The sequence below is a fragment of the Syngnathoides biaculeatus genome, chromosome 22 (genome assembly GCF_019802595.1).
Source record: "Syngnathoides biaculeatus isolate LvHL_M chromosome 22, ASM1980259v1, whole genome shotgun sequence".
Taxonomy (NCBI): domain Eukaryota; kingdom Metazoa; phylum Chordata; class Actinopteri; order Syngnathiformes; family Syngnathidae; genus Syngnathoides; species Syngnathoides biaculeatus.
In genome coordinates this window covers 3,667,501-3,684,510 of record NC_084661.1, presented here as the reverse complement: position 1 = coordinate 3,684,510, position 17,010 = coordinate 3,667,501, and the positions used below count along the sequence as shown (strand labels likewise).

Sequence of the window (17,010 nt, the reverse complement as noted above, 5' to 3'; positions counted from 1 at the left end):
TAAAATAAGGAAACAATGTGCACTTCCGGTATTAAATCGACTTAATGACTTGTAACGTAGCATTGTCGCTGGAGGCGACTTTGCCACGGATATGAATTGTCCAGCACCGTTGTTGTTTTATTCACGTTTGTGGCTCACTTCGAATGACAACCCATGAGGGACGGACACGATATTCACGTAGTGAAAACCGTCGAAGTATTGGCTGCATGGAGGTCGTTGACAGTCCGCTTAATCTCGTAAGTTTGGGTCGTGATGTTGCAATAACAGGCTAGCGTTAGTGTACTTTGCGATGCTAAGGTACGTTAGCTTCGCTCACAACACAGTCGCCGCTGACTTGTCTATTCTGTTTTATTGTGTCGCTGTCTGGGAACGTTCACATGCTCTATATACCTCACACACCTTGGCATTACACGCGAATAAATTGCGCTTTCATACATTGGTGGTGCAATTAATTCAACAAAGTTTGCTTGTCGTCCTAAAACACATAATAATAATAATGTGATTCTGCAAATAATGATTATTTGCATCATACATGTTTTGTTCTGGGCATGTTTATGATTTGGCACGTTGAAGAACTGTGAATGCTTATTTGAGCGTCTTAGGTGACAACGTTTTAAGACATTTTAAAGCATAGTGCCTTTTGTGACTATTGTCGACTGTATTTTGCACTTGAATGTACATTGTGGTTGTTAAAAGTGAAAAGTAACCAAGTGTCAGAGTAATAAAACTATTTAACATATACAACATATACCGTTTTTAAGTGATGACTGTTGTAAATGTCCAGATATTGATTTTATATTTCACTGTGTGGCACTATAGTTTCACAAAGATATATTTAGAAATGATAGAACAATGTTTTTTAAACTTAAATTATGTTAAACAAGAATACACATCTGCATCACTGAGGCAGATGCAATTCGCATCTCGATAACTGTCAATGCGATACTATACAGTAGTGTAAGGCAGCATGATATTTTGCTGGAGCATCATAATCACAAATTACGATTTCACATTAGTCACATCGCAGAGTCTGTTGGAATGTTGGTGGACTGTAACATAAAATGAGTCAACTAGAGCAGTGATTCCTAACCTTTATTGCACCAAGGCACATATCTTACATTTGAAAAATATCACAGCACACCAACAAACAAAAATGTCACAATAAGTCGATACACGTCAATTATACACTTTCTACCAACAAATACAAGTACTGCATGTATTTGTTCTCTCTGTCTTTATTTGCAACTACCTTAGCTAGATGAACAAAAATACATAACTTGTTGTAGTGTTTTGACCAATTAAGTTAAATTTGATAATTTACTACGACACACCGGAAGAGCGCTCACGACACACTAATGTGCCATGGTACACTGGTTGGGAATAACTGAACAAGAATATTAAAAGCGACCTGAGGGGTGACATCTTTTGGACATGCTCAAAAGATTCAAAGAATACACTTACTGCATTTTGGCGGCCAACTGGTAACACATTTACCTCATAGTTCTGAGGACGAGGGTTCAAAAGGTTTGTTTACATCTTCTCTCCGTGCCTGCCTGGGTTTTCTCCAGGAATTCTGGTTTCCTCCCTTTTTCCAAAAACATGGATGGTAGGTTAATTGAAAACTCAAAATTGCCCATAGGCGTGTATATGAGTTTAACTGTTTCTTTGTGTCCTGTGATTGACTGGTGACCAGTTCAGGGTGTATCCCGCCTCCTGCCTAACGACAGCTGAGATAGGCTCCAGCACTGACCCGAGTGAGGATAAGCGGTGTAGAAAATGGGTGGATAGACTTGCTGAATTTCCTTATTTGCGTTTCACTGAAACGAGGGAGGCACGCGGGAGCTGCAAGAGTGGGTAGGGTGCATTTTGGGACACGTGTATGCGAATGAATGTGTTATTTTATAATACAGTAAATAATTTTAAAAGAATCATCAGAATGCTTTCATCAAAACTGTACAATCATCCATCCATCCATTTTCTTAACCGCTTATCCTTACAAGAGTCGCGGGAGTCCTGGAGTCTATCTCAGCTGTCAACCAGCAGGAGGCAGGGTGCACCCTGAATTGGTTGCCAGCCAATCGCAGGGTGCTTAGAGACAAACAGCCGCACTCACAATCACACCTCGGGGCAATTTAGAGTGTCCAATTAATGTTGCATGTTTTTGGAATGTGGGAGCAATGTGAAATGAGGAATGTAGGAGTGCCTGGAGAAAACCCACGCAGGCACGGGGAGAACATGCAAACTCCACACAGGGAGGGCTGGGATTGAATTCGGGTTCTCAGAACTGTGAGGCCAATGCTTTCCAGCTGATCCACTGTGCCTCTACTTTACAATCACACTATGTAATTAATTTTTTATATCTAATAAGTATGTGTTGTAAACTGAAGTCATTCATTTTTTGAACGATGAAGTGAACTTTACACATGGAGATTCTGCATTGTAGAAAATTAACTTCCACAATAGTCACCCTGTCATCCTTTTACAACAAAATATTGCAGGAAAAGTTGCGTCTTTTTTCCTTCCCAATATTATGAAGCCCGACTATACAGTCATTCAAATTAATATTTGGTTGTCCAACAGTAGCAGACAAGAGTATGGACACACTTTCTCATGTGTCCAGCAAACCATTGAAGAAATTTGAGGCGAGCTGCTGGGGCACAGATCAATCTCCAAAACACCATAATAATTCTTCAGTTTGCACAGTTCTGAGATAGAATTGTGCAGTGGAGAGTAACCACGGACCACCTATGGAGATCAAATTAGCAGCTCATCTCGTCAGAGAAAATAATAGAGCAGAAAATCCAGAAACAAGTAATGGATCAGTATATTATCAGACACATCAGCGAAGAAGGGAAGTGTATCCATCCATCCATTTTTTTTTTTTAGCCGTTTATCTTCGCAAGGGTCACGGGACTGCTGGAGCCTATCCCGTCTTTCTCAGGCAGGAGGCAGGGTACACTTTGAACTGGTTGCCAGCCAATCGCAGGGCACATAGATCCATACAACAGTCGCACTCACAATCACATCTAGGGGCAATTTAGAGTGTCCAATTAATGTTGGATGTTTTTGAGATATGGGAGGAAATCGGATTGTCCGGAGAAAACCCACGCGGGCACAGGGAGAACATGCAAACTCCAAACAGGGAGTGGCGGGGTTGAACCCTGGTCCTCAGAACTGTAAGGCCACACATTTCCTCCACCGTTAAACCAGGGAGTGTATAAGGCCAAATATTAATTGTGTTTGTTGCCACTACTGAGTGCAGACATTTTTTTTAGGTCTGCACAAGGATTTAAAATTCTTTATTTTATTGTCATGTATTGTAATCAATTTAACTTTGCTAAAATTATTTCAAAACTATTCAGAAATTATTGCATTATAATTTGTCACTTTAATTTATATTGTGATGTAATTGATTCAAATTGTATTGTGATGTTAATTTTAGGTCACATCACCCAACCCTACCTTAATCAGTCCCACCTGAAATTTTATTTTAAGGTTTTTATTTTGATTTAAAAGGATTCAAGAAATGTTAACAGTACAGTCTATTTTAAGAGCTTTTATAGTGAGAAAATTGCTTCGAACAGTGACAAATGAATGAAAAACAAACCAAAAAAAGTTAGTTGTACTATGTTGTAAATAGGAAATTAGGAAGTACTTTATTTTTGCAGTACCACTAGGTAGCCTTTTATAGTTTTCCTTAATAAATAAAATCACTATTAAAACAGCATTTCATGTTTACTTGGGCTATCTTTGTCCCTTATTTACATTTGTTTGATGATCTTAAACATGAAAGTGTGGAAACTATGTGAAAAATAATCTAGGAAGGGGAATATAATCTTTCTGAGCACTGTTGTGAAATATATATATATATATATATATATATATATATATATATATATATATATATATATAGTACAGTACAACTTTAAATCTGGTTTGTAGCTTTTTTTTTCCATTTTGTTTCTATTTTTTTAAGTAGCACGGTGGTACAGCTGGAAAGCGTTGGCCTCGCAGTTCTGAGGACCCGGGTTCAATCTCGACACTCACTGTGTGGAGTTTGCATGTTCTCCCTGCGTGGGTTTTTGTCTGGGGACTCCGGTTTCCTCTCACCTCCCAAAAACATGCAACATTAATTAGACACTAAATTTCCCATAGGTTTGACTGTGAGTGTGACATTTGTGTGTCTCAATGTGTCCTGTGATTGGCTGGCACCAGTTCAGGGTGTACCCTGCCCCTTTCTCAATGACAGCTGGGACAGGCTCCAGCAGTCCCGTGACCCTTGTGAGGATAAGCGGATAAGAAAATGGATGGATGGAACTATTCTTTAGCAAGCTTCCCCAGTTCTCAACTTTGTGTGTGTGTGTGTGTGTGTGTGTGTGTGTGTGTGTTGTGTGTGTGTGTGTGTGTGTGTGTGTGTGTGTTGTGTGTGTGTGTGTGTGTGTGTGTGTGTACATGCTTCCTCAGGCTCATCAGCAATGCAGGAAGGCTGATCGGTTGCTTGCTGCTGGAAAATATGAAGAGGCAATTTCATGCCATGGCAAAGCAGCAGGTAGGCTGTCTGTATGTCAAGCACATCTGTCAGCGACACTTCAAACCTTACTGTATAGTTTTCAAAGACTGTTACTCTGTGTTTTTAGTTCATTTAGTTGATTTTTATTTTTTAAAAGCAGTTTTTGTTCCCTTTTCATAAATAAAGTAATTTACAGTGAACAATATTTTTAGATTATCAATTGTCTTACCTTCCGTGACAACCAAGATTCTCTTCAACAAAAATACCATCATGACCAAAATAGTCCACCATCCTTGAGAATTTATTGGACCCCAATACTCTGTAAAGATCTTAAAGGAAAAGTCCGATGAATAATAATCATGTGTACTGTACCTTGAATATTTGAGGTTAATCCGATGTCATTTAATTTTGTTTTGATCGGCAATTACAAATTTTCATGAGCGCCGCCATTTTGGCGAGCCACATGACATACTTGCGCGGATGTGACGTCTCCTGTGAGTATCCAAAGAAATCATGGTCGATTTGTAGTATAATCACATGCAGTACCACCACCATCGGACACGTGAAAATAGCCTACTGTATCGTGAAATTCTGCCATAATTCGGATAGAAATAATCCGAGGAAGGCTCGATGGCATATTCTGCCCAGTAAAAAAAGAAACATTTTATGGACCCAGTGACTTGCGAAGTTAGGTCGCACTGACCCGTACGACATATGTACAAGTGTATTTGCGCATTTACTCAAGACCAACACTTTAAGAGTGAAATAAGTCTCTAAATTCTTTCAAATAACATTATGATGTTGCTAACCAATGATGACAAAAGTACATCTTACCATTAATGCGACTTCTTGGGCTTTCATACGTCATGCAGGCGTTGGGACTTCCATTCTTGCTGACAATTATTTGTTTGATTATCTTGTCTTTTTGCGAATTTGGCAAAATGTTGATTGGCAACTTTGAGAACGAATGCTTTGGGATACTCCTCATCTGTGAATTTAAACACAGCAGAACCATCCATCTCCACAAAGGCTGTCCATTCTTGTTGAAAACTTTGGTGGTACTCATATTTTTCCTTGAGCAACCTTTGTCAAAAGCTTCCATAATTATTGTTCCATACAATCGACGTTCAACCGTTCTGCACCTGTGGTTAGTTAGCGAGTCAGACTCTGCGTCATTCCGGTCCGAAAATCCATCCAAATATTCACCAGTATTTAGAGTCACAGGTTCAAATCTGTATGGACATATTCCTCCGTCTTTCCGATCAACCAATGCTGCTATTTCTTCACCAGATGAGGATAAATCTGAGAAATCAGTGCTGTCGGTGATTGTGTTTGCGCAGAGGAGGCGCACATGAGACGTCACTTCCTGTCGGATTAAGACTTTCATTGTTCAGCGGACTATTCCTATACATGTCTGAGATCTTTTCTCTAAAAAAAATGTTTCAGTCAAAAAACCTCAAAATTACGTTAATAGAACACATTTAGAAAATTTAGGCACAACTTCAGTTCCCATGAGTTCTGCTTTTCAGGCTCATTTGGAAAACTAATTTTAAATTCTGATTGAGACTTATATAAATAACTGAAACAGACAGGAGAAACAACATACCGGTATACGAAAACTCAAATATGTGCACTCATGCATACTGTAATTATTTGGAACATGTGGTAGAATAAGAACAACAAAAACTGTATTTTTACTTTTGATTCATTTTTGTTATCAGTTAATCTTCATGGATTTTTATAGGATAGAAGGGAGGTTCACCTTAGAAAAAGTACACATTGATAGCAGAACTGATGAAAATTGTAAAATCGTTTCATTTTTAATAAACTCATTAACGAAAGTGCGTTCAGAACATGGTCTTTGTTACAGAACTTCTGACAGAAGCGAAGAAGACAACAGACTGTAAACAGGTGAGCCTTTTGTGGTTTATTCTTGAGTTTGGTTCATTTAACATTTGGTTCATATAACAACAGTCACCTACCTTTTTGGGTTATTCATGAATTCATTTTCTGTACTGCTTATCCTCACTAGGACTGCGGTGTATGCTCAACCTATCGCAGCTATTTCCAGGCGAGAGGTGGCATACACCCTGAACTTGTCACTATCTAGTCGTAGAGGACATCTAAACAACCATTTGCACTCACATTCACACGTAGGGACCATTTAGACTCCACAGTTAACCGACCACATATTTTTTGAGCATGTGGGATGAAAGCATGGGTAGAACATGCAAACTCCTCACAAGCACAGCTGGATTTGAAGCCCGGTCCTCAGAACTGAGGGCAGGTGTGCTAACCAGTGGTGCGTTTTAGACTTGTTATTTTTCGTAAATGTACCAGTCACTCACATTTGACATGGGCCATCGCACTTGCAAATCTGCAGTCGAGCACAAAAAATCACGCGCGTAAAATTTGTTCCAAGTAGAAAAAAATGGATATTGAAAGATGTCGCTTATTTTGAGGAGTCTTGACATTAATTTATGTTTATTTCATAAACGTTGGTGACAAAATAAGCCTGATCCTAAACAATCAATGCAAGTTAACCATGCTGAGCATGTTTGGAAGTGATGCCAAAAGCACGTTCCGAACTACTTCGCGTACGTCGAGCGCATTTACGTCAAAAGTCATCAATATAATGAGCCATGTCAAAAGAAATTCAGTTACACCAGGGGTGCTTAATGCGTCGATCGTGAGGCAGTTTTTGTTGATCATGTGATGGCGTGCCCCCCCTCAAAAAAAAAGGACGTCAGACTCATCCAACTTGTTGCTTGATTCAGGCGTGGTCAATACGTCTAGCGCACGCACATAAAGGCGCGTTCTAGCAAGCCGGCCTTCTATTTATGATATTCGTGGCGAAGCATGCGTGCACCTGTGTCATCCGGACCAACTTTCTTTCCATTTTTCATCCTGTTCAGTGCCTTTCTAACTTCCTCCTTACTAGTCATTGCCACTTCCTGGTCATTCACGCTTGCCTGTTCAACTCTGCCTTCTCTCCCATCCTCTTCATTCAGTAACTTCTCAAAGTATTCTTTCCATCTACTTAGCACACTACTGGCACTAGTCAACATATTTCCATCCCTATCCTTAATCACCTTTACTTGCTGCACATCCTTCCCATCTCTATCCCTCTGTCTGGCCAACCTGTGGAGATCCTTTTCTCCTTCTTTCGTATCCAACCTGGTGTACATGACATATGCCTCTTGTTTAGCCTTTTATAATTATAATTATGGTACTACATACTCGGGTATAACAACTCAGTAAGTTCTTTTAAGGTCTTGACATTCCATCCCTAATCACACCCGCAACATGTAGCTATAAAAAATAGACAAACGTGGATCAATCTGATTAGTCACATTAGACAGCTATTATTTTGAACACTACTGTACATTTAGATGAACAAATACAACAACTTTCATGTATTGCAGTATTTGTCTGCGACTGTTAGCCCAAATGTGGATATTTCATCACACTTATAAGTTACAGTGATGAAAGTCCTCCGGATTTTTTAATTTTCATGAAAATTGCTGCGGATATTAGTTGACAAAATTGAACAAACTTGCGTTTGAGTTCGTTGTTTCGCTTTCACAAGTGTAGCCATGTTGAGGCACTAACACTAGTGACAGTAACGCCCTTCCCCTCGCATTCTCTCAAGACGTTGCTTATTTTGAGATGTCTTGACATTAATTTATGTGTTTATTTCATAAACGTTAACTAAACAAGTCAACCGAGTGAAGTTACCGGGGCAATATTACACTGTTGTTTCGAGCCCTTAGGGCAATATTATACTATTGTTTCAATCCATATTCAGAGGATATCCAATCACGGCCAAACCGTATCCTATCCGATCCACTCCCGCGGCGGAGATGAGCCATCGTGGCTCATCGCAGCTGGCCGGTGTGGCTTATGACAGAGCCGAGCGGTGCTGCTTTCGGGGGGTGCTCGCAGTCGATCCGGGGCGCTTTCTGAGCGCACGCGACTGAGTAACGCATTCTTGGCTGGGTTCTTCAGAACCTCCCCCGTCGCAAAGCCCGATGCGCAGCCTTCGCAGAAGCTGTGACCGCCGAACGCGGCGCCTCAGCCGGTGTGGGTGAGTTTCAGTGCCTGTGGTGGCATATAAGGAGAAGGTGGAGCAGAGTTATGTTGCTTTTAGGGGTATGTTCAAAGTCGCCGTAGTACGCAATGAACACTATCCAGACATTGTTGGCTGGGCGACGCGCACATCGACACATTTCATACGCGGATCTTTTGTTACGTTATGAGAGAGACCGATTACGTGGTCTGCCCCAAACAATTTTGTTTTTTTTTTGGAGCTGAATACACATCTACCTGTTTCTTGGAACTCACGAAGCTCTCGTCCTCTGGACCCGTGCAATCCATTTTTCACAACGAACAGGGTCTCTTTCAAACTTATGAAGGGTAATTCCATTCTCTCGACTGTTCAAGCAATGTCCAGCAATGCAATGAGCCGGCATTTTGGCTAACACGAAGGAACAACGAGCTACCTTCCCGGAGGTAAAACTAATGGAAACAAGTCCATGAGGGGGTGCCGCTGTCCTTTACGTCACTTCCTGCTTCTTCTCGAAAACAAATCCCTGAAAGGATTTTCATGGCGGGAGTTACAAAAAGCTGGAAACGTCAAAATCATGCACCCATACATTTTTTAAATGTGAGTGACTGTGTATATACAGTATATATATCAAAATATTAAAGGGAGCTGATTACATTATTAGTATTACTAGAGCTATATCTAAGATAGTGAGCAATGTGGTCGAGTGTATCAGCACAGATCAACTTCTTTAACCCATTCATGCGCAGGTGGGCAATTTTTTGTGTTATTGAGATAGAAGTCTCCTAACAGGCCTCAATCAAGGAAATAACACTTCTTTTTCATTTAACGCATAAAACAAAGGGCAAAAAAGATGTACCCTCTCGTGGGCAGTATCCCAAAACTGGGACGGTATGTTATTAGTTCTGTGAAGTGGTACATACAAGACATATGGTTATTAATTAATTCTTATTCTAGAACAAAACTTACACATTAATAGTACTGATGGATTAGCATTTTGAAGACAATCTTTGTTGCATACTGACCTTTCTTTCTTCTCTTGGAAAACCTTCCACGTGTACTTGAGGCAGCCATGTTGGGTCAGGAAAGAAAGGGAAATAACTCCGTGCTAACTTTGACTGAAGAGTTATCCTCTCCTGATACAATTTTTTGGCTTCAGATTAAAACACTTAAATATTTTGATATTCTGAAAGATATAATGCGTGAAAATCATGATGTCCCAAAAACGGGACACTGCCCACAAATGGGTTGACATGTTTTGCTGTACAGTGTAGAAATTCTATGATATATTTTCAAGTAAATTCTATATCTATACTATATGTATAATGTGGGTAAAAGGAGAATTTTAGATGTCTTTTTACTGAATAGTTACTTAATTCATTTGTCTTGAGATAAGATGGCATATTTTAATGACAAATGTGATTTTGTGCTATGCAGTGATAGGGGAATGGGGGGCAAAAAAAATCTGGTCTTGGCCCTTGGGGAACTTCTACCCAATTTTTTTTTTTTTTTTTGTTCAGGACTTAGAAATTTTACTTTAAATTTTTGTCTGAATTTTGTTCACAGACATTGCCAGAATGCACCACAGCCATTCTTTTTTTAAAAAATTCACATTTGTATTTTCAGGAATTTTCACAAAGGTCCACTTTCATCTCTAAAGTTGAGAATACACCATGCAGTATATTGATGCGGTTCTGATTGTGCTTACACACACATGCAGAACAACGTGTTTTTGTACATTCCCATTTTATTCGTTTTTTTTTAATGTTCATGCTGTAGTTAAGTAAAAAATCTGAAGTACTCACTATTTACTCAATACTAATAATAAGTAATAACTTCACTGTACTTTTTACTCTATTTTTTGTCATACTACTTTTTATTTTGATTTGCATTATTGCAAGACATCCTCTGAAACCATCAAAGGGGTGTCTCGACTCAATGCCATCAGACTTTTTCAAAACTATTGTGAAGTTAGTGCGAGCTGATTTGCAGCAAATAATCAGTTGCTCACCAGGGTGGCGAGTTTTCTAAAAGGAGGCGGGTGATGCTCCCAATGTTCTGTTACTAATGTTATGTGATATATTATACTTCTTTTCCTTTCGGCTTGTCCCATTTGAGGTCGCCACAGCATGTCAATTGAGATGAACGCATATTTGTTTGGCACAGTTTTACGCCGGATGCCCGTCCTGATTCAACCCCTCTGCATTTAGCCGGGGAGAGAAGCTTACAGCACCTGGTATTCCCAGGCGGTCTCCTATCCAAGTACTAACCAGGCACAAACCCGCTTAGTTTCCAAGATATGACGAGATCGTCCATTCTCAGGGTAGCATGCTTATGGCCTAGAGGTGAAAAAGAAATTATGTAAGGAACTCGAACTAGTTCTGTGCATCCCAAAAACAGATAGTGGTTGATTGGTGCAGATTGTAATAGACGTGTTGGTGAAAGAAAGTTATGGGTAAGTACGGCATTCAAGAAAGGTACTTTGAGGGAAAAATGGGGGTAGACTTTGCAAAAGTGATGGAAATGATAGTAGTGAACACTTTTTCCCAGAAGAGGCAGGAACATAGTGTGACCTACAAGAGCGGAAGTAGAAGCACACAAATGTATTACATTTTGTTCAGACAATGTAAAGGTGGTTAGTGACTGTAAGGTAGTGTGGTAGGTGGGGAGTGTAGCAAGACAGCAGAGGATGGTGTGGTGTTGGATGACTGGTGGTGGGGAGGAAGATTAAGAAGACAAAGGTAGAGCAGAGAACCATGTAGTGGAAGCTGAGAAAAGAAAAGTGTTGTGCAGCCTTTCGGAAAGAGGTGAGACAGGCTCTTGGTGGACTTGAGGAGCTCCCAGAAAACTGGACTACTACAGCAAAGATGATTAGAGAGACAGGCTGCAGAGTACTTGGTGTATATTGTAGTAGGATAAGGGAGAAGGGGACTTGGTAGTGGAACACCAAGCTACAGGAAGTCATCACACAAGGAAAGGTTTGCAAAGAAGTGTGACACAGAGGACTTAGGAGAAATGAAAATTATATATTGAGATGTCACATAGAGCAAAGGTAGAGGTGATGTAGGCTAAACGGGACATGTGACATATACACCAGGTTGGACACTAAAGAAGGACAAAAGGATCTCTACGTGCTGGCCAGACAGAGGGGTAAAGATGGGAATGATGTGCAGCAGGTTAGGGTGATTTTAGGATAGAGATGGAAATGTGATGACTGGTGCCAGTAGTGTGATAAATAGATGGAAATAATACTTTGAGATGTTCATGAATGAAGAAAATGAGAGAGAAGAGTGTGGTGGACCAGGAGGTGGGAATGATTAGTAAGCGGGACGTTAGAGAGGCACTAATGAGGATAAAAAATGGAAAGGCAGTTGGTCCTGAAGACATGCCTGCGAAGGTATGGAAGCAATTTAGACAGGTGGCTGTGGAGTTTTTGACCAACTTATTCAACAGAATATTAGTGGGTGAGATGATGCCCGAAGGCGATGGCAGAGCTGTGGGAACTACAGAGGAATAAAGGAGGAGGTGGCAGAAATGAAGATGTTGAGGTTCTCTGTAGGAGTGACCAGGTTGTATAGGATTATAAATGAGCTCATTAGATGGACAGTCAAAGTTAAAAGTTTTGTAGACAGAGAGAGCAGACTTTGATGGTTTGGACACATCCAGAGGAGAGAGTGAGTTTTTTGGTGGTAGAGTAATGGGGATGCAGCTGCTAGGCAAAAGACCAAAGAGAAAGTTGATGGAATTTGTGAGGGAAGACATGAGGGCCATTTGTGTTAGAGAGGAAGATGCATAAGATAGCCATCGATGGAAAAAGATGACATGCTGTGGCGACCCTTAACGGGACAAGCAGAAAGAAAAAGATGATTTTGGTCACGTTTTGGATTGCATTAAATGTGCTTCATATTGCTTCAATGTTTGACTTTTCTTACTTAAACTACTATTGACTATACTGTTGAATTTGTGAGGTTGCAGGCTCATGTGTCCATGGAGTTGCAGAGGGAGAGGCATATTAAACAACAGCATCTCATCCAAGAGCGCTGGAAGAGGGAAGCCCGTCGGGAGGCTACAAAAACCCGCCCGGGCTCAGTACCACCTTGTAAAAGCCATACCCTCCTCATGCCATCCCAATTAGCAGACCAGACCCAAATCCCACCCACCCCCTTAGCTGTTGTGTGTGCAGGAGGTATGGAGAGAGAGTATGACACTCTACTCTACCAGCTTCAAACTCGGCAATTCGGAACTCTCCAAACCATGACGTCTTGTTCTGGCTCTAAGACCACCAAAGATGACAAAACTCGCCTGGAAGAACAACAGACCACAATTGAAGACTTAAGGCGCCTACTTAACCATCTGATGGATGAGAACCAGCGGCTCACCTCTGAGAATGAGAGGCTACAATTCGAAAACACCCAACTGCGAGCTGAGGTCACTGATGTTGTGGAGCGCTCTGAGCTCTGGGTGCTCCCTCAGGCTGGAGGCACCATTGCGACTGTGAGCAACCAGGAGAGAAAAAGCACAGGGAAAGGGAAGGAGATAGCAATTCCTCAGCTTCCCCCACTGGAGATGCCTGCTCAGGAAGATCTATGTTTGGATGACCTGCCTCCTCTGGAGCTTTCAGAGGACCTCCAAAATCAACTACAGGAGCTGCTGGACAAAGACAAACTGTGATAAACACTTTTGGGTTGCCTTTTTATTCCATACATAGACTTCAGGGTTCAAACTGATTTCCTTCTATTTGGTTTGGATCCCAAAAAATGTGGCACACAAATACTTGGAATGACACCAGAGCCAGCTCTGGTTCAGCTTCACAGGTATGGTCAGACAAAAAAAGTACAACTAATTTAATTGACTCATCACAAGCCCTATCAACCTAAGAATTTTTCTCAACTTCTTTGTTTTAATATCAGAGTGGTCGCACATTTAAGAATGATGTGTAGTCGACCCCTGACAACAATTGTTGTGAAGATTAAGTACCTTTTTGAAATTCCACTCATGGTACACTAGCTAAAACGGCCAGTGAATTTACTGCTATTAGTTCACTGTTACATGTGCCGTGAAAAAGTATTGACCCTTTTCTGAAAGTCTTGTTTTTATATTTCAGATCAAAGACAAGTATAACCCAAGTGAACTTAAAATGTTTTTAAATGGTGATTTCATTCATATTCAAAGTTACCTGGGCCTGAATGGAAAAAGTAGTGGTTTTCTAAACCTAATAACTGGTTGGGCCATCCTCAGCAGCAACAACTGAAATCAAGCATTTTCTATGACTGCCATTGAATCTTTCACATTTCTGGCCCACTCTTTCATCCAGAACTTTTTTTTTTAACATGAACGGCCTTTTTTTTTAATGTCATGCCACTTCATTTCAATCAGATTCAAGACTTTGACAAGGCCTCTCCAAAACTTTCATTTTGTCTTTCCGACCTATTCAGAAGTTTGAGTTGCTTGCATTTTTGATTGTTATCCAGCTGCCAAGAGTGTGGTTCAGCTTGAGGTCGAAAACTGATGACTAAACATTAGACCTAATGCCTATTTGATCGGCATGATCAGATTGGCCGATAATTGGCATTGTCTTGCTGATCGGTTTTGATGTCATAATTCCCCAATCCAATCAATGATGTCATTCATCAGCTCCGAGAGACATTTATTCCGGGTTGCCGTCATAAACACTATGTCTAAATCTTAGTTTGTTTTTATAAAGTAGCTGTTTTTGTTCATGTCTTTCTATTTAGTACTGAAAATATTTGACGGCCAAGAATTTTTTTTTTTTTTAAATGGCGCAATGGGAGAGACGAGGTGGCTGAGAGACAGCACGTAATACGCAGCTCAAACTACAAAACAAAATTTGCTAATTCACGAGCTTCACTGTAAGACTACGGCAATAAAATGCTGTTTTCCGACTGCATCCCGTTTTTTATCATTGAGCCTTATCTTGTAAACTCAAATGCAACATGACTACACTCATTAACGTGGGAATCGCGCCAACTGTATTATAATAATGGAAGGGGCGGGGACGTGTTGGTGGTTACCAGTGCTCGGGACAGGAAAGGACTTCATGTTCAGCTTGCTTGAGGTATGTTCATATACTTTTAATGCAATATGGCTCGCCAGTTATCAAAACGTTTGTACACTAGCAAGCTAATGATAGCGCTTATGGTTGTTTGTAACTACATACAGTGCCTTGTGAAAGTATTCGGCCCCCTTGAACTTTTTCATCTTTTTGCCACATTTCAGGCTTCAAACATAAAGATATAAAGTTTTTATTTTTTTGTCAAGACTCAACAACGAATGGGACATAATCGTGAAGTAGAACTAAATTTATTGGATTTTTTTATACTTTTTTAACAAATAAGAAACTGGACAGTGGGGCGTGCATTATTATTCGGCCCCTTTACTTTCAGTGCAGCAAACTCACTCCAGACATTCAGTGAGGATCTCTGAAGGATCCAGTGTTGACTTATGATGATGAATAGAATCCACCTGTGTGTATCAAGTCTCCGTATAAATGCACCTACTCTGTGATAGTCTCAGGGTTCTGTTTAAAGTGCAGAGAGCATCATGAAGACCAAAGACACCAGGCAGGTCCGAGATACTGTTGTGGAGAAGTTTAAAGCTGGATTTGGATACAAAAAGATTTCCCAAGCTTTAAACATCTCAAGGATAACTGTGCAAGCAATCATAATGAAATGGAAGGAGTATCAGACCACTGCATATCTACCAAGACCCGGCCGTCCATCTAAGCATTCACCTCGAACAAGGAGAAGACTGATCAGAGATGCAGCCAAGAGGTCCATGATCACTCTGGATGAACTGCAGAGATCTACAGCTGAGGTATGAGCGTCTGTCCGTAGGACAACAATCAGTCGTACATTGCACAAATATGGCTTTTATGGAACAGTGGCAAGAAGAAAGCCATTTCTCAAAGATAACCATAAAAAGTCTCGTTTAAATTTTGCCACAAGCCACCAGGGAGACACACCAAACATGTGGAAAAAGGTGCTCTAGTCAGAGGAAACTAAAATCAAACTTTTTGGCCACAATGCAAAACGATATGTTTGGTGTAAAAGCAACACAGTTCATCATCCTGAATACACCATCCCCTCTGTCAAACATGGTGGTGGCAGCCTCATGGTTTGGGGCTGCTTTTCTTCAGCAGGGACAGGGAAGATCAGGGGTGTCCAAACTTTTTGCAAAGAGGGCCAGATTTGGTAAGGTGAAAATGTGTGGGGGCCGACTATTTAGCCTGACATTCTTTGAACCATTAACATTAAATACAAATTAACTTTTTGGGATTTTTTTTAATTTAATTACAAATGGCATACTTTTACTTTTACATTTTTTTTTACATTTAGGTTTTTACCGAAATCACAAACCACAAAAAATTAAGAAAACTATAAAGGATATCTAAGTTCATGTGAAACATTACATATTATTCACTATTATATGCTCACTGTAGGAAAAGTGCTGAAAACAAAACAATGATCACTGCATATTCAAACTGTGATTTTGACCATCACAAAAAAATTAATTAACTGAGATTTAAGAATTTATTCAACTCAGAGGACTTAACAAAGGTCTTGCCTGCACTAATGTGAAGGGTGATACTGGGATCTTGACTGCAGTATGTAGTCCATGTCTGGCTCAAGAGCAGTGGTTTTGATGCGCAAGACGTCACGCAGGTGAGAGTCACTCAGTCTCGTCCTCATGCGGCTCTTGTTAATGTTCATAACGGAGAATGTCTTCTCGCACATGTATGTGGAGCCAAACAAGCTCAGCATTTTCTTAGCAAATGTCCGAATTGCTTGGAACCTGCCTTCATCCAGCTGGCGGTAGAAGTTGACAAGAGGGAGCTGTTGGTGCCGACTGCGATGCTCGGCGTCACACTGCAGCTCAATGAGCTCCAGTTGCAGGTGGTCTGGAGCGTCATCAGGGTCCACGGAGAAAGGAGAGGAAAAAAGCGTGATCTCCTTTTCAATAGCTGCAAAGTCCCGAAAGCGCTGCTGAAACTCCTCAACCAGAGATGAGATGTCTGCTGCATACTTTGTCATTTGCGCACTGATATTGATCTGTGGGAAACTGGTCACAATTTCCTGCAGCGACGGGAAATGTGCGGTATTGGGCTGCGCCTGTGACAGGTGTCTTTGGAAAAGTAGCAGCTTGGTCCGAAAGGCTTTGATGTGCGAATACAGTTGGCTTACCACTGCATTTTGCCCTTGAAGGCTTGTGTTCAGCGCATTCAGATGTCGCGTTATGTCAACTAAAAATCCCAAATCAGCCAGCCAAACAGGATCATTTAATTGTGGCATGGGTTGTCCCTTTTTAGTCAAGAATTGTCCAATTTCCTCCCTGAGAGAGAAGAAGCGCTGCAGCGCAGACCCCCGACTGAGCCACCTTACGTCGGTGTGATACAAAACATCTCCGTATTCAGCCT

The 17,010-nt window shown here is 40.7% G+C and overlaps 1 protein-coding gene across 1 annotated transcript; it reads left to right on the top strand.

The window, feature by feature from the left end:
* Nucleotides 1-11: 11 nt before the first annotated feature.
* On the top strand, nt 12-14,484 carry nrbf2b (nuclear receptor binding factor 2b). The gene is made up of 4 exons (XM_061810243.1): nt 12-236; nt 4,465-4,549; nt 6,381-6,421; nt 12,552-14,484. Exons 1-4 carry the CDS (start codon nt 144-146, stop codon nt 13,245-13,247), a joined length of 915 nt encoding a protein of 304 aa, XP_061666227.1. The 5' UTR covers nt 12-143; the 3' UTR covers nt 13,248-14,484.
* The last annotated feature ends 2,526 nt before the right edge of the window (nt 14,485-17,010 follow it).

What these genes read in the sequence shown, in the direction of transcription:
- nrbf2b (XM_061810243.1), top strand. Translation starts at nt 144, where the DNA reads ATGACAACCCATGAGGGACGGACACGATATTCACGTAGTGAAAACCGT. An exon ending in TTGACAGTCCGCTTAATCTC is followed by an intron (nt 237 to 4,464) that starts GTAAGTTTGGGT and finishes ATGCTTCCTCAG; the next exon opens with GCTCATCAGCAATGCAGGAA. An exon ending in AGACAACAGACTGTAAACAG is followed by an intron (nt 6,422 to 12,551) that starts GTGAGCCTTTTG and finishes GTGAGGTTGCAG; the next exon opens with GCTCATGTGTCCATGGAGTT.